The following is an 18,600-nucleotide window of genomic DNA, read 5'->3' as shown; positions in this document are numbered from 1 at the left end:
TGAAAAATTGGTTATTGTCTCTTAAACATGCAATTATTGTCCACGTTAATGAAACGGTAACACATACGGTCACTTCATATATATCTTCAATATTCGCACTGTGGCAACCCAATGACTATTAAAGTCCTGGACCCTATTTACGGGCCCCTGACGACATCCTCAAAATAAACCTCAAATCGCATTGTGGCAATCCAAGGACGGTGAAGTCCTGGACCCTATTTATGGGCTCCTAGCGATGTCCTCAAAATATGCGTCATAACACATATGGTAAACACATACTATTAAAATGGACAATGAATAATCATGACATGTATTTAAATAAATCTCACACCTGAAACTTGAACTTGAAAATTAACTTGAGAAATTCAATCGAAAGTTACGTCCTAGTCGTGCCACACCTAATTATATAGAATGGAACAATAGTTTATAAAGAATAATATAAAACTTAAATATAATTATTATATAAGTATATGATTTTAAAAAATATTTATATATACATACGTATGTGCGCGAAATCATATAATGTGTATGAAATCTATAACTACTTACCTTAATACAGTCAGTTTGAATTGTTGTTGCAAATTAATTAAAATTTCAAACTCGAAGTCTATTTATACTTGTTTTTGAATCTGATGAATCATCTATCTAGGTCTCTTTTTTTTTAAGCATGATGAATCATTCAAAAGTTTGATTACTTGCCCTTAAAATTAATACACGTGTCCTATCCTACTACTAATTAAATATATATCCTATGCAAAACTGTAGTATTTTATTAGTTTTTAACTTAATAGCTAATATATACTATGTCATACGTGAATATATGTATAAACATAGAGATATAGAATCATTAATCTTGTTATTGATAATTATAAATACTCCATCCGTCCGCCAAGATTATGTCACTTTCATGTATGTACAAATTGTACATGAAAGTGACATAATCTTGGCGGACGGAGGGAGTAATATTTAGACATGCATGTAATTTCAGTTATATATGAATGTAGATTAAATTTTTAAGGCTTAACTTTTATTTTAAAGTCATTCTTTTAATTGTCACACAGTGATATGCACACAGGCAAGAACGCCTAAGACTAAATAATACAACACCGCACGCAGGCAAGAATACCACACCATCTAAAATGGACAAACATCACCGCACGCATGCGAGATTGAACCCAAGACCTTTCACAAAGAAAAGTTATTCGGTGCCACAGCTTTGCCACTAGAGCAAAGCCTCATTGGCGGTGTAATTTTAAGATTGCTAATTAGGATTTATTCCATCTAATTAGTGAATAATAAGACATATAATTTGGGATAGATGCACGATGATTGATTGATATATACAATTATTAACAGGCATGAACCATACTAGTATAAATAGGTGCAAGAGATCGATACCTGGCCACCATCATCCACCACATCTCTAAATCTAAATCTAAATCAATTAAGCCATGGCCAACCAGCTTGTTCAAACCTTAACTCCTCTCCTCGCCTCCATCGCCCTCCTCCTCGCCGTTTCCAACACGGCGTTGTCCCAAACGACGTCCTTCACCTACGACTTCTGGGGCGACCAGCCGAAAGATCTCATCTATCAAGGCAGCGCCCATTTCCCGACGGACTCCACCTTCCTCCGCCTCACAGACGCACAGCCCTCACAAGTCGGCCGCGTCTTGCACTCGAACCCGGTCCAATTCTCGCAGTCCGGTGGGCAGGTCGACTTCGAAACCACTGTGAACTTCATCATCACCCCGGGCGCCGACAACGAGCCTGCCGACGGCCTCGCCTTCTTCATTGCCCCCGTCGGCTCCACCATCCCCCCTGGCTCCAACGGAGCCAACCTCGGAATCTTTGGCTCCAACGGCAACAGCCCCTCGGTCTTCGCCGTCGAAATCGACACCTACGTCAACGGCGCGTGGGATCCGCTCTATCCCCACATCGGCATCGACTTCGGCTCTAGGGCATCCAGCAACACGACGAAGGTCGACAACTCCATACTCGGGCAGCAGGTGACTGCGCGGATCAACTACGTCGGAGCCACAAGGATGATCTCCGTCAAAGTCACCGCCGGCTCGCAGACGTTTGATGTCAACTATGAGTACGATTTGAGCGACTTTGTTCCTCAGCAGGTTCAGGTCGGGCTATCCGCCGCCACCGGACAACACGTCGCCGTCCATGACATCGTCTCGTGGTATTTCACGGCCACCATGGTGCAGAAAAATGCCGCGGTGAGGTTCAGGAAGGAGCTGAACGGCAACATTATCCGTCAATTTGTGTGATTTTGTGATGTGTGTATGTGTGTGTGTGTGAGCATGTGTGTCGTAAATCAATAAGGACTAAGCGATCGAGTCTGCTCGCGTTAAGTCTACAAATAAGACGATCATCAATCGGCCATCTCTATGTATAAACTATGCAAGAATGCTTTTGGGTGTGTCTAGTTTTGTGGTCTTTGCAAGGTAATCAATGGAAGATTTCTAAAAGGACCTTTATCGAACAGTTGGCATACCATACATGAAGTAAGATAATTCTTTTTTTTTTTAAAGCAAGAAATTTAAAGTAAGATAATTCTTGTTAATCCAATAGTGAATCAGTAAAAAAATACACAAGAACATGAGAAATATAAATACTTAGGATCCTATTCGACTAAGTAATTCTCGCACAGCCTGCGCCTAAATTGTAAGTAGACTTTAATGTGTGTTTGCTTTTTATCCCTCTAAATGGAGGAATAACAAAAATTTATGCCTTTAAATGTTTGCTTTCTTATCCCACATCCTACACAAATACCATTTTTACTTCCTTATTTTCACTTCAAGGAGAGATAATATTATCACACCAAAATTGGAGGGATAATATTATCCCTCCTTGAAGTGAAAATAAGGAAGAAAAAATGGTGTTTGTGTAGAATGTGTGATAAGAAAGCAAACATTTAAAGCAGAAAATTTTGTTATTCCTCTATTTAGAGGGATAAAATGCAGACACACCCTAATTCGTGCTCATCATAGCCTTGGGAATATGAACTTTTTCTTGCAAGATACTGCATCTACGATTTGCTTATTTTGTGTTTTTAAGTTATGTTTTTCTTCAATCTTGTGACTTTAATTGGTTTCTAATTTCACCCAATTATGTTTCATCTTCCCCTTCCAATCTCAATAATTCTCAAGCTCTTTGTTGAATTTTCAAATCTTGAAATCTACCATGAGGTTAACAATTTAATAATATAAGAAATATCTATATATAGACTAATTAAACTGAAATAAATGGTGAATCTAATAAATCAGTCGGAAATTTCACAAATTCAAGAACAGAGGGATCGAGTTTTCAAACGTGGTTGCTGCTGCAAAATAATACTCCCTCCGTCCACGAAAGAACTTCATATCTTTCCTTTTTGGGACGTCCACAAAAGAACTTCCTACCTATTTTTGGACTATACCCCACCACTTATAATCCTCTTATTTTCAGTTTTCACAACTCTCAATATTAACTATAGCACATTTTCACCACTCCCAATACACTCAACTACCTTTTATCCACTCTCAATACACTTAACAATATTTTTTCTTAAAACCCGTGTCACTCCCTCCTATGAAGTTCTTTCATGGATGGAGGGAGTATACGATAGCCATTATTTTCATTGATATTTCAATGTTGTGTAGGGATTGTTCAACGGAAGAAGCAAATTCTTTGGATTTTCATTCTCTTTATTCTTTTCTTTCAAACTCTATCAACGTGTGTATTCTTCCTTTAGATTCACGGGATACAATTACTTTACCAATTAAGTATAGTTACTTTATAGGTTCAGCGCAAAGTTCTCATCGCTCACACAATAATGAGCATGTGCCGCTGTATTTGGACATTTTCTAAGCCTTCAAGAGATGATGACCGGAGTTAGTTAGAGATTTTATTAGAGATTTTTTTTAGTAGATAAATGAAGGCGTAATTAAAGATAATACAATTGTTGATGTGTAAATATTTGATTGTGAGTATTAGTGGTTTATAAGTATTGTTTGATTATTTGATTTTTAATTATTTTTATTTTTTCATATATATTGGTATTGTAATACAGGGATGTAAATATATTAGAATTTTTTTATATTTTTTTGTCATAGAATAGACAACAGAGATTTTTGGTGTCTATCATCATATAGACAACAAGTATTAATTGTTATCTATAACACTAGATCTACTGTCTATATTATTATAGACAACATATAAAACATGTTGTCTATTACCTTCCGTCGATTATTATAGACAACATATTATATCTTTATAATATAAGCTAAAAGCCATGATGCGCGAATTATGTTAAGAGGTAATTGAGTATTTATTATTAATATATTGTATTTATCATAATTAATTTTATATTGTAAACGTGCTGTTAATTTTATTATTATAACATAATCTAAAAGCCAAGCAGTAAGGGGTGCAACCTTTAAATTTATTTATTTAATACTCTCCCCGTCCGCCAAAAGTAGACTATTTTTACTATATTGGGCGTCCGCAAATAGTAGACCACTTTCCTTTTATGGAAATGGTCCCACCACCCACTTTAATCTTTTATCCTTACAAACACTCTTTATTTACAAAAAAATCACAACAAATTCAATCTCAACCACACATCTCATAAAGTGGTGGAACCATTTCTCCACTACATCAAAATCATCACTAATTTTATTAAATCCCGTGCCCAACCAAAGTGGTCTACTTTTGGCGGACGGAGGGAGTACTGTTAAATTATCAAAATAAAAAATAAAAAATGATGAATACATGCCAATCCGTTTGATTTTGAATATTTATATGATTATCTTTTTCCCTCTTATTTTTAGGCCGCTCATGTCGTTTTCTGTCAAAACACATCTCCTTATTACTACTCCCTCCGTCCCGTTATTAATGGTACGTTTTCCTTTTTGGGTTGTCCCGTTATTGATGGCACGTTTCCTTTTTTTTGAAAAAAATAAGGGAGTGTTTAATGTTAATGAAATCCCTAATTAAAAGCCTAATAAAACACGTAATTTCCCTCTCCCTCTCTCTCTCTCCCACTTCGGTCTCTCCCTCTCGCCCCCTCCACCCTCCCGCCGCTTCCACCCTCCAGCCTCGCCTTCGGCCTCCGCGCTCCCAGCCTCGCCGTCGCCGCTACCTTAGCCCCTCTCTTTACTCGAAGTCCGGCGACTGCATATATCTCGTAGCCTCCGCCCCTCTCTTTACTCGAAGTCCGGTGACCTCCGTCCTCTCCCTCGCCCGTCTCCACCTCGCCAGAAATTAGGGCTCGTCTATCTCTCGCAGCCTTTCTTCCCATGGTCGCTTTTTGCGAGGTATGTTGAATTTGTGGGATCTGGAGTTTTTGAAGTTTGTTGGCCATGGAAGTTTGAGATTTTGAATATTGTTCGCAGATCTAGTGATTTTTGCACCTTGTTAGCCATGGAAGTTGCAGGGGGAGGGAGTTGGAGTTATGAAGATTGTTGGTCATAGAAGTTTGAGATTTTGAATATTGTTCGCAGATCTAGTGATTTTTTGCACCTTGTTAGCCATGGAAGTTGCAGGGTGAGGGAGTTGGAGTTATGAAGATTGTTGGTCATAGAAGTTTGAGCTTTTGAATATTGTTTGCAGATCTTGTGACTTTTGCAGATTGTTGGCCATAGAAGTTGCAGGGGGGGGAGTTGGAGTTTTTGAAGAGGGCTGCCACGAGGTTGCTGTTCTTGGCGGTCGATGCGCCGGCCACCGGCATCCGGCGGCAGAATTTTGGGCGGTGGAGGCGTCGGCCACTGGGCGACAGTTCTTGAGATTGGAAGAGAAGTGAAGGATATATTGATTTAAGATTAATTAAACATAACATTAACACATTAAGCATATGAGTCACTCTTAACTTTAGTCTCCTAAATACCCGTGCCCAAAAGAAACGAGTCATTAATAACGGGACGGAGGGAGTATTACTTTAAAAATTATTCGTTATTTTGTTCACTTTCGCAAAAAAAAAATAGAACTGCCACTTATGATATGAAACGTATGAAGTTTGGACTATTTAATTAGTAGCATTATTTTTCTTTTACAGATTACAGTTGTCATGCATCTTCTACTTTGTTAATTAATTTTTTCCCTTTTGTCATCATCTCTTTTTCCTGTGACGAGGAAATTCGACCGCAAATAATTGTGGGGTTAGGTATGGTGAAATTTGTTTCACAAACTTATTTATCCATCATTTCGTACACCTGTATTAAGGATCTCTAAACATGCTTCATTTTGTTCACAAATGTCTGAAAAATTGGTTATTGTCTCTTAAACATGCAATCATTGTCCACGTTAATGAAACGGTAACACATACGGTCACTTCATATATATCCTCAATATTTGCACTATGGCAACCCAATGACTATTAAAGTCCTGTACCCTATGTACGGGCCCCTGACGACATCCTCAAAATAAACCTCAAATCGCATTGTGGCAATCCAAGGACGGTGAAGTCCTGGATCCTATTTATGGGCACCTAGTGATATCCTAAAAATATGCGTCATAACACATATGGTAAACACATCTTATTAAAATGGACAATAAATAATCACGTACGACATGTATTTAAATAAATCTCACACCTGAAACTTGAACTCTAAGATTAACTTGAGAAATTCAATAGAAAGTTACGTCCTAGTCGTGCCACACCTAATTATATAGAATGAAACAATAGTTTATAAAGAATAATATAAAACTTAAATATAATTATTATATAATATATGATTTTAAAAAATATTTATATATACTTACCCTAATATGTGTGCGAAATCATATAATATGTGTATGAAATCTGTAACTACTTACCTTAATACAGTCAGTTTGAATTGTTGTTGCAAATTAATTAAAATTTCAAACCCGAAGTCTATTTATACTTGTTTTTGAATCTGATGAATCATCTATCTAGGTCTCTTTTTTTTTTAAGCATGATGAATCATTCAAAAGTTTGATTACTTGCCCTTAAAATTAATACACGTGTCCTATCCTACTACTAATTAAATATATATCCTATGCAAAAGTGTAGTATTTTATTAGTTTTTAACTTAATAGCTAATATATACTATGTCATACGTGAATACATGTATAAACATAGAGATATAGAATCATTAATCTTGTTATTGATAATTATAAATAATATTTAGACATGCATGTAATTTCAGTCATATATGAATGTAGATTAAATTTTTAAGGCTTAAGTTTTATTTTAAAGTCATTCTTTTAATTAGGGACACGACTAAGTTAACATAAAATTGATACTATATATATTTCAAAAACTCTATAACTTAAAAATTAAATAATTTTCATATATAAAATTTGTAAAGAAAATAAATGGTTTTGGGCTGTGACACGTACACAGGCAAGAACGCTCTGCATGTGGGACCTCAACACTAAACAATACAACACCGCACGCAGGCAAGAATACCACACCACCTAAAATGGACACACATCACCGCATGCAGGCGAGATTGAACCCAAGACATTTCACAAAGAAAAGTTATTCGGTGTCACAGCTTTGCCACTAGAGCAAGGCCTCATTGACAGTTTAATTTTATGGTTACTAATCAGGATTTAATCCATCTAATTAGTGAATAATAAGACATATAATTTGGGATAGATGCACGATGATTGATATATACAATTATTAACAGGCATGAACCATACTAGTATAAATAGGTGCAAGAGATCGATACCACCATCATCCACCACATCTCTAAATCTAAATCAATTAAGCCATGGCCAACCAGCTTCTTCAAACCTTAACTCCTCTCCTCTCCTCCATCGTCCTCCTCCTCGCCGTTTCCAACACGGCGTTGTCCCAAACGACGTCCTTCACCTACGACTTCTGGGGCGACCAGCCGAAAGATCTCATCTATCAAGGCAGTACCCATTTCCCGACGGACTCCACCTTCCTCCGCCTTCAAGAGATGATCATGACCGGAGTTAGTTGGAGATTTTATTAGAGATTTTTTTTATTAGATGAATGAAGGCGTATTAAAGATAATACAATTGTTGATGTGTAAATATACTTTTTTTTTTATATAAATTTACAATATTAAATAACGAAATTAAAAGGCTACACCACAGGGGACTCGAATCCCAGACCTTTGACCTTAGGCATTAACCCCTTACCGCTTGATCAACACACGCAGAGGACTCGAACCCAATATTTACACTGATGTGTAAATATTTGATTGTGAGTATTAGTGGTTTATAAGTATTGTTTGATTATTTGATTTTTAATTATTTTTATTTTTTCATATATATTGGTATTGTAATACAGGGATGCAGATATATTAGAATTTTTTTAATTTTTTTTGTCATAGAATAGACGATAGATATTTCTTGTTGTCTATCATCATATAGACAACAAGTATTAATTGTTATCTATAACACTAGATCTGTTGTCTATATTATTATAGACAACATATAAAATATATAAAATACATAATAATAGATCTACTGTCTATATCATCATATAAAATATGTTGTCTATTACCTTCCGTCGATTGTCTATGTTTAAATACAACACATAATATCTGTTGTCTATGAGCACCCCAGAATAGACAATACTGGCATGTACAACATACACTTCTCACATAGACAACATTAAATCATTAAGGGATGAGTTTAGTTTGATAAATGAGATAGATAAGATTAATAGGATACAGAGTAGGATTCAACCCAACTTTTGGTTAACATCTAGACATACATGTTAAACGAATTAAAATTGAATTTATTCCGACCGTGAAAGGTACAAAAATAGTTAACATATACTCCATGTGTCCACAATTTAAAGCCCTACTTGCTTTTAAATTTTTGTCCACAAATTAAAGCCCTATTCTGTTTTTTGTACTTTTTTACTCTTCTTCTTTTTCTATATTTATTACCTTTGCCACCAATAGACCCACCTTAAAACACCTTTATCATTTTTATATTCTATATTTACTACACTTTATCACTAGTGGACCCATTCACAACACTTTTATCACTTTAGTAAACTACCATTATATTTCATTCACATCACATTTTTCTGCTTTCTTAGTCTTCGTGCCCACATCAAAGTGGAGCATTAAATCGTACGGAGGGAGTATATAAAATATAAAGTGAATTGAAAAAGTTTTAGTTGCCGGCGCACCAATTAGATTAATTATTCTTTCTTATGTATTTGAAAATTTTTAATTTCTTAAAGACACTATCTATTTTGTCCGCAATACACTAGAGAAGTATAAATGAAAGAGACGTGGCGATGTTGCATCCAAAGCATAATTCACGTGTATAAACGAAATAGTAAATAATACTCCCTTCGTCCCATTATTTATGGCCTGTATTCCTTTTCGGGCTGTCCCATGTAACATGGCCTGTTTCCCTTTTGGGCCATAATTAGGGCTTAATTAAAATTCTTAATCTCCACCCTACCAGCCGCTACCCACCTCATTTCCTTCCCTACCAAAACGCTCCCCACCTCATTTCTCATCACCACCGTCCACATTCTCTCCTTCCTCTCCCTCATCTCCCACTACCGTCATCTGTAGGTCCTTCTGGCCGCCACCTCCTTCGCCTCAAGCCTTGCACCACCTCGACCCCCAATTTCCCCCTCTCGCTGCCATTCGTTGTTGCCTCCTTCGCCTTGTCAAACCCTGCGCCGCCTTGACCTTCCCCCCCCACCTCTCCATCTTGCCGACATCAAGCCGTCGCCCCCTCCGACTGAAACCTTAGCACCGATGCGTTGCCAGATCCGTCCGCCATTTACCGAAACCTAGTAGCGGCTCGACGCCAAATCCGTCCGCCGTCCACATATCCATCCGCCGTCCATCCATGTGAGGTTTTCCGTTGCTGTTGTTGACGTTTTTTTTGGAGATTCATAGGGTTTTCTTTAGATATTGAGGATTTTTTTTTTACTTTTCATTAGTTGCAGTGAGGGGAGATATTTTGAGGATTTTCCGCTGCCATTGTTGAGGATTATTTTTGGGTTTTGCATAATTATCTCGATGAATTCAAGCTGAATTCTCGAAGATTTTATTCAGCTCGAGAAATGTTTGCATAATTTCTTTGGGATATGTTTGTAAAAGCTGCTACTAAACAAATTGGTGATGAACATTTTTGATGAAATTTTCGATTAGTTTTATTAATGAGAATGTAAATTGAGGAATGTGAATGAAAATTGAGGACATAAGAAATTGAGGACTTAAATTAAAAGCAATAAAGAATTCCTTAAACACAATATTACACACCTTTATCTTAATACTACTCTCCTTAATCTCCGTGCCGAAAAGGCACGTGCCATGAATAATGGGACGGAGGGAGTATTAATTCTATATGCATATATGTCTGTGTCCCGACAAGAATAATTGGTGTCTTAATCTTGGTTGTCAAATCATCATTTTACTATATTGCTGATGAGGTATATATATGACTTGCAAGAACCATGTGTTGGCATGCATTATCAATGAGTACTACTCCCTCCGTCCACCAAAGATATGCCACAATTTTCTTTTTCGTTCGTCCACGAAAAATATGCCACATCCATTTTTAGTAGTAAGGTCCATACCATTCCACTCACATTTAAAGTGGGACCCTTACTCCACTACCAACTTCACTCACATTTTATTAAAACTCGTGCCGAAAGTAAAGTGGCATATCTTTGGTGGACGGAGGGAGTATTTATTAGTAGTAGTATTTATTTTGTGAAATATCAATGCACATGTGATGATATTTCTATTTGAATAATTAAGCTACTGTGCATCTCACAACTTTTATATTTGTCATACTGGCAATCAGGTATGACGTACACAGATAGTGGCTGTTCATACCCATACCCGTGAACTAAATGAATATTGGATTTTAATCATGAAACTATCTATGAATATCAAATGCTACCCAAATTCGCCACCCACGAATACCTATTATCTATCAGATACCCGCGAAACAAAATTTAAATATAAATTTATAAATGTTTATTGGATGAATTTCGTCTGATCTTTCATGGGTTTATAATGAATTAACTCCAAAGTAGAAATATAATATCGAGATTAATAATGGGAAGGAACACAATAAGTTATGGGACAGAGGATCCATGTGGGATTCAAACGGGATCCTCTGCCCCAAACTCTATGAATTTTTTTAATTATTGAAATAGTGAAATTAATAGTGAATATGAACAATGAGACATAGAATTTGGAATAGAGGATCCGGCCCGGCCGGCCTAAAGTATAATGATTGAATGATACCATTATTAATATATATTTACAACTATAAATAGGAGCAACAGATCGATACCACCATCATCCACTACATCCAAATCATTTAAGCAATGGCCAACCTTCTCCAAACCTTAATTCCTCTCCTCTCCTCCATCGCCCTCCTCCTCGCCACCGTGTCGGTCGGCGATGCAGTCTCCTTCACCTACGACTTCTACCAAAAGCCGCCACATTCGGAAGGCCTACGCTTGGAAGGCGACGCCAACTTCACCGACGCCACCACCTACCTGTTGGGAAAAGTGGTGAATAAATATTCACGAGTGTCCAAATAAATGACACTTGCACAGCGGAACCAGGGTAATTCTTTTCCCTCTTGCTGGATTACAAAATGGGATCCAAACCAAGAAAAATATTTGGTGCAAAATATAAGAAAAATATGAGACAAGAATTTTTACGTGGAAAACCCAAATTGGGAAAAACCACGAGACCGTAGTCTAAAAATCTTCCACTATGTATATAGTAGGTTTACAAAAATCTCCCTACACAAAATAGGGGAAACACAAAACTCAAGTTTAATAACTTGGAAAAACACAAGAGAACTGAGCTACTATTTTAAGAGAGATGAAAAATCCTATGATTTTTCCTCACAATTTTCTTCTCTCAAATGCACTCACCAAACTCTCTCTTGTTTTGCCTCACACCTCTCGCACTTCTGCACACTTTCATTTGGCAGAATGAGCCTCAATTTATAAGAGGTTTGGGCTGCTGTTTGTTGACAATTGCTGCAAACTTTCTTCCAATTTGGTGGGCTGCAGCTGCCAATTGTTGAACTCCTCCACTGCTTCACGTTTGATCAATTAAATTACACAACTAATAGTCAAAAAGTTGTGGCTCAAATGTCAAAAGGTTTGGGGCCCACATCAAAGTGGAAGACAACTCAACACTACCTCCGCATGACAAAAACCGACGAGTCGGGCACGACGACGGGAAGCAGGGGCAGATACGGAAAAAAGCCCCGAGCACGACATGTTATTACTAAAAAATGAAAAACACACTCACACGATATACAATCCCGACCTATTGGTTGGAAGCATCTTACCAACATGTTGCGCTTTATTAATCGTCTTTTATTTTTTATATGTGAAATTGTAATTTTGCCGTTTGTTTCTAAAATCGTATCTCGGTCTCTGCGGCAGGTGGACATGGAAACAACCATCAAATTCATCATCAACTCCTGGTATTTCACCGCCACCCCTCCCCTCAGCATCCAAAAGTCAGAGGAAGCCGGCGGCAACATTCGCCAATATGTATGATTTTATCATCTCAACTTTGTGCCCTCAACTTTGTGCCCTCATCGTATCATTAAGAAAAAGTTATGATTATTTTTATGGTGGATTAGTATTTCTGTTATGCAGAAGAGAAAGTAGAAAAGGAAAAGAGTGCATTTTTTTTTTGATCGGGAAAAAGAGTGCATTTGAAATGATAATTTTGCTAGAAGAATTATTGTTGAGCTAGAAATGATGGAAATATTATATAGGAAATATATGAGAAATAGAAAATGCGGTTTCATATAAGGAGAGATATGGGAATGTGATCAAAAGGATGAGGCTGAGCACAACTGTTTGATAAAATGCCTAAAAGAATGAACCCAAGTGTTTGATGAAAAAACGCATGCAGGGGTTAGCAGAGGGTGTTTACTTAAAAGGCAGTGGATCGTTGCATTTCGGCGTTTACTTTAAAATGCCAAAATGTTAAAGGCAGTGGATCGTTTCATTAAAGCATAAATAATCCAAGAATATGAGCAACTAAAATACACACTTCATTATAATTAATTGTAATTACGTATCAAATTCTTCATTATACCAAAAATAGAGAGATAATATTAGCCCTCCTTTGCAGTGAAAAGGAGAAATGAGTAAGGGTCAAATTCTATTTTGTAAGAAATGAGGGAAAAAATGAAGGATTTAAAGGGTGAAATTTTGTTTATCCCTCATTTTCCCATGATAAATTTACAACAAAAGAGGACGCATCCTTAGGGTATATTACTGGATTGCCACAACATATTGTGTATTAGTTGTACCTCACATCGGTTTTCAGCTCCAAAAAGTTGATATTGCTCACTGGATTGTCACAACATATTTGGATGCCATATCATCAAAAAATACTCCCTACGTCCCCCAAATAACTTCTTAGTAGGGGACGACACTGGTTTTAAGGAAAAATTATTAAGTGTATTAGCAGTGGAGAAAAGAAATTATAATTAGTATTGAAAGTGGTGAAAATGTGTTATAATTAGTATTGAGAATGGTGAAAGATTGAGAAGTAAGAATAAATAAAGTATTATTAGTGGTGGGGTAATGTCCCAAATCGGATATGATATTATTTGGGGGACGGAGAGTAATAATAAAGGTTTCATTTGAACCTTTTCCCAAGGATCGAGTAATTCTCGATCCTTCCGTAATACCACAGCACCCATGCATTTTTGTGTATATAATAATATATATAAATAGAGTGTATTATTGAACTTGTTCCAATGTTGGTATATATTGTGAATCAGTCTAGACTCGTAAAGTGATTCACCTTGAGTGGGAGACTCGTGAATACTAAGGTCTGGTAGGTTGATTGTAATACCCGGGCTTTTGATGACGTGTTTAATTGCTTGAATTTGAGTAATTAGGGTTTAGATCCCTTGTTTGATTTACTTTGTAAAGAGATGAAGAGTTATATGAAGTTTTGTTGTTATATTTTAAAAATGTTGAGATGTTCTTTTGATGATGTGAGAATGATGTGGGATTTTATATCCGTATTTGAGTTTGAGTATTCAAATAATTCTAGATAATTATTTGAATGAGAACGGTGAACTCGGAAGTGAAATCTGAGTCCGTTAAGACGTTTTTGAAATTTTTGACTTTTTGACGATGAATAGTAAAATACGGCTATTTCGTCTTTTTGTCGACTTTCAAAATCTTACGTGCACGTCGTCGAGAAATATTCTTAGTTTTTCGATACGAGTCCAATAATGAAAGTTTTTATTTTTGGACGACGAGTGAATACTAAATCGGGATTTCTCGATAAACGAACCGAGCTCGTTTATCAGAATTTCGAGAACGAGCTTGCGTTTTCTATATTTATATAGAATTACGAGTGTAATGAAAGTGAGTAGAGGTTGAGAGGGCGAGTAACGAAGAGTATGGGTTGTTAGTCGTTAAAACGAGACGAGACGAGACGAGATATTTAACGACTAAATATCTAACCCTACCCCACCAAAACCACCCCCCAACCGCCCAAGTTCAGTCAAACACTCACTAACTCACGCTATATCAGCCCACACCACACACACAACTCACATATTCACACACACAACACCTAAAACACACACTACACACGCCATTTTCCATTTAAGCTTGGACGGAGCTTTTGACCTCCGATTTGAGCACCGAGACGAGCGCCGATCATCTTTTCGATCACGTATCTAAGTAGGTAAGATCTTTACCTACGTTTTGATGGTTTTATTTTCGATTTTCGTCGACGTCGAAAAACGTCGATTCTCGACTTTATTTTGAAACGACGTCGGATCGTCGTGAAATTTTAGTATGTTGTTCTTGGGTAAATGTTGAGCATGTTTAATGAAGGGAGTAAGAACGGAATGAACCGTAGCTATGAAACCCATGAGGGCAGCCCCGTTTTTCACATATTAGCTTGTCTTTCGATTTTTGTTTGATCGTTTTGACTTGATATTTGTGCTGTCACGACCGCACTTGCTAAGGATAGCAAATTCGGGGAAACCGCGACTAAGGGAGGGAATTTAGGAGCGGGAGTAAGAAAGGGGCATATTCGGTTTCTTGATGACTCGACTTGTATAAGGAAATCAATCGAAATATCTAGATATCAATGAAGGCCACAAGGGAACCGTACATAATATTATCCCAAAACGGGGTACTCAATAGTTTTAGTACATTATTAAATAATACATATTGTTTGACATAATATCTTAACATAATCAGTGTTCGCAGCGGAATAACAATTTGAGTATATGTATGAAGACATATACTCTACTCTGAGGTAATCATCCTAGTTTGACAAAGCTCCGCTTGCACACTACATCCTCGATCACCGCTCAATCTGCACATTTAAAAATACATGCAGGGCTAAGTACAAAAGTACTTAGTGGACACTTGCCGAAATTTACATACATGCATAATATTTTATTGTCAAGCCTTTCAACAGTAGTAAGATACGAGGGTTTTCCTTTAAAGACTCGTATTTACCAAACATAATATCATTTCTTTCATCAATAACCCGCGCAGGTATTTTATATCATTAATCACCATATCAGTAACTCGTGCCGAGAGGGAGGCCTCCCTCTACGGACACTATGATCGGCCAACCCGCTAGATGACTCACGATCACAAGGTGTACACTAATTCCGAAGGGATTTGCGGTCCCATCCAGAATCCGAATTCGATTAACATCAGATAGGCAATTAATAATAAAACATAAAGCATTTAGGCATTGACAATATCATTTAAATTCATAAGCATAAAGTCTTAACAATTCTAATATATAATTTTAGTTTATACGTAGAAAGCCTACCTGAATAGCAGACTCACGGTTTAGCTCTAACTCTGGTGCTTGACCTTTAATTCGAGAAAATAAAATAAGATTCTAATTCTCGAAAAATCTCAATAAATGAGGATGCGTGAAATGATTATGCATGACTCATATTCCTTTAATTAAATTATGAGATGCTAATCCTATCTAAGGAATTAAATCTCGTCTTATGAGGTCGGATTATTGATCTTTAATAATCTACTCATCTTAAAATAATCTAATTCACTTACTAATTAATAATTAGTAAGTCTTAAAATTTATCACTAATTAAAATAATTAGGATTAAATAATGGGGCCTAAATTAATAAATCTCATTGGGCTTAACTAATAAATTTCATTGAACTTAATCAATTTAAAATAGTAGGAGTTCAATTAATAATAAATAATAAATTCATTATTAACAATTAATAGAAGCCCAATCAAAATAAATAATAAGAGCCCATTTATAAAAATAATAGAGTCCAAACAATATATATATTAGCCCAATGGAAATAAAATAAGCAAAACCCAATTGAATTAATCTCCGGCCCAATAAAATAAACTAGGCCCAAAAGGAATTTAATTCGAGCCCAAATGAACAAATTCGAAGCCCAGTGCATTAATAATATTAGGCCCAACATCAATTAAATTCTAGAGCCCAACAAATGAGGCCCAAGATAATAAAATCATGAAGCCCAATAAGTGAGCCCATCATCATCCTTAAAATAATTAGTAAATTTTAATATTAATCTTATCTCGTCAAAACCTTAGACTCAAAACATTATCACATACTATCATTTAGGTTCGAAACTATTTATTCGAACATCAACATGCGCATTAATCATAACTCGTTCTATCTATGTCATCAAGTCAAATATTCCGTTATTTAAAAAAAATAAATCCTATAATATTACATAGATAAATCATATCATCATAGATCATGCTTTCTTATTTTTAAAATCATTTAATCATTTTCAAATAATCCATATTAATAAGTCATTTGAAAAGAATTAATTTAAATGAGAGTTTAACTCAAAATATTTCATTTTATAATCCATTTATAAATACTTGAAATAAAGAACTCCATTTAAATAATTAATTTAAAGGTCAATATATAATTAAATTAATCAAGCTCAATTTAAATTAATAATTAAGAGCTCAAATAATTTAAATAGATATAAGCCCAAATTAATTAGATAAATTAAGTCTATCATGTTTTTCTTTGAATAAGCCCCAAACAATTAATTAAATCGGCCCAAACAATTTAATTAAATCGGCCCAAGAGTTTAATTAAATCGGCCCAAGAAGGAGCCCAATATTTTCGGCCCAAACCCGGCTCAAACCCGGCCCAAACCCGGCTGAAACCCGGCCCAAACCCGGCTCAAATCCTAACCTAAATATACACACACACTAAATACACTCAAACACACACATAACACCAAAGCTGCGCCTCTTCTTTCTTCTTTCTCACTCTCTCTCTCGGACCTCTCTCTCTCCCGACTCTCTCTCTGTTTTCTGCCGCCACCGCTGCCGTTCAACGGCGCCGTCGCCGCCGGCGAGCGGCGCGGCCTCTCCTTCTCTCTCCCCGAACTCTTCCCCCCCTCTTCTCCTCTATCTCTCTCTCTGTCTCGGCCGCTGGAAAGGCACAGCAGCGCCACCACGCCGCCGCTCCGTCGCCTCCGCCTCTCCTCCATGGCAGATCCGCCGTCGCTGCAACTGGATCTCGGCGAGCACCGTCGACTGGAAGCCGCTGGAGCTGCTGTTGCTTCTCGCCCGGAGTCGCCGCTGAAAGTCAGCCGCACGCCGCCGCCTTGGGTGTTCACGGCCATCGCCTGGCCGTGGAAGAGCACGGCCGCCGCCGTTCGTCGTCGGATTCGCTGTGAGGAGCCGAGCACCGTCTCACAAAGGTAAGCCCCCGGATCTCCCTATTCTCATTTTCTTTTTTCTTTTTCCTCATCTTTTCCCCTTTCTTGGCAGATCGGAGACAACGGCAGGTTCACCGCCGCCGCTCCGTCGCCGGCGACGAGCCACCGCGGCTGCCGCCTCCCTCTGATTTCGACTCACACACACAGTAGGTTCAAGCCACAATTTCAGTCATAGCATAGATGATTTGAGCAAAATTCATACATAGTCAGGAAATAATTATCTCTATATGTCCATGTAAAAAGTCAAGATCTTTAATTGTTCTTCAATTAATCACACTGCATATAAACACCTCACTTGCAAATTCAGCCTTTCGAACATCAATGTTAAAACGAGTTTATACACAAGTTGTATGCACATAAAGAGGAATATGAGCAGTTGTATGCGTTGGTGGTTCTTTTGGAGTTATGAACTTGATACAGAAATGGAGTATTTCGATTTAGAAAGTAACCTTGAATTGGTAGATAATGATTTACTGTTTCTGCATAATAAGCATGAATAATAGGATATCAGAAGGTGCTCTGTAAATGACAAAGAAATGAGATGGAGAAATACTTGTAATAATTACCATGAAGTTTGGTTGGAGGAATGAACGTAGGAGACGTTGAATATGGAAAATAATGGTGAAAGTGCTGTGATTTTAAAGAAAAATGGGGTGGCTTGGATGGATGAGGATTGTGGAATTTTTTTCAACTTGCAGGTATGAATACTTCCAGCCTGCATGTGTGACTGAAGAATTTCTTCAGCATGCGTAGCAAGAATTTCTTCAGCATGCTTTAGGATTCAGCATGCTTGCCATTATTCTAATTAAAAAAAATCTAAGAGATTATTATATTAATTATAAGGTTCCAAACTCATTTAAATACATTAAGACATATAAGCCTAATTCTTA

General features: G+C 36.9%; 1 protein-coding gene and 2 long non-coding RNA genes across 3 annotated transcripts; 2 read left to right on the top strand and 1 right to left on the bottom strand.

Moving 5' to 3' along the window:
- Window positions 1–1,194: 1,194 nt before the first annotated feature.
- On the top strand, window positions 1,195–2,493 carry LOC131026562 (mannose/glucose-specific lectin Cramoll-like). Its single transcript, XM_057956450.1, has one exon. The coding sequence runs from the start codon at window positions 1,452–1,454 to the stop codon at window positions 2,274–2,276; it is 825 nt and encodes a 274-aa protein (XP_057812433.1). The 5' UTR covers window positions 1,195–1,451; the 3' UTR covers window positions 2,277–2,493.
- An 8,790-nt stretch (window positions 2,494–11,283) lies between these two features.
- On the bottom strand, window positions 11,284–13,341 carry LOC131026559 (uncharacterized). The gene is made up of 2 exons (XR_009102337.1): window positions 12,143–13,341; window positions 11,284–11,482 (listed from the first exon to the last, which is right to left on the bottom strand). It is a non-coding gene; the product is annotated as an uncharacterized LOC131026559 (long non-coding RNA).
- A 3,654-nt stretch (window positions 13,342–16,995) lies between these two features.
- Window positions 16,996–18,113, top strand: LOC131026560 (uncharacterized). The gene is made up of 2 exons (XR_009102338.1): window positions 16,996–17,692; window positions 17,763–18,113. It is a non-coding gene; the product is annotated as an uncharacterized LOC131026560 (long non-coding RNA).
- Window positions 18,114–18,600: the final 487 nt, after the last annotated feature.

The sequence above is a fragment of the Salvia miltiorrhiza genome, chromosome 5, assembly GCF_028751815.1.
Source record: "Salvia miltiorrhiza cultivar Shanhuang (shh) chromosome 5, IMPLAD_Smil_shh, whole genome shotgun sequence".
Lineage (NCBI taxonomy): Eukaryota > Viridiplantae > Streptophyta > Magnoliopsida > Lamiales > Lamiaceae > Salvia > Salvia miltiorrhiza.
The sequence above is the reverse complement of the archived record's forward strand: the minus strand, read 5'-3'. Positions and strand labels throughout refer to the sequence as shown.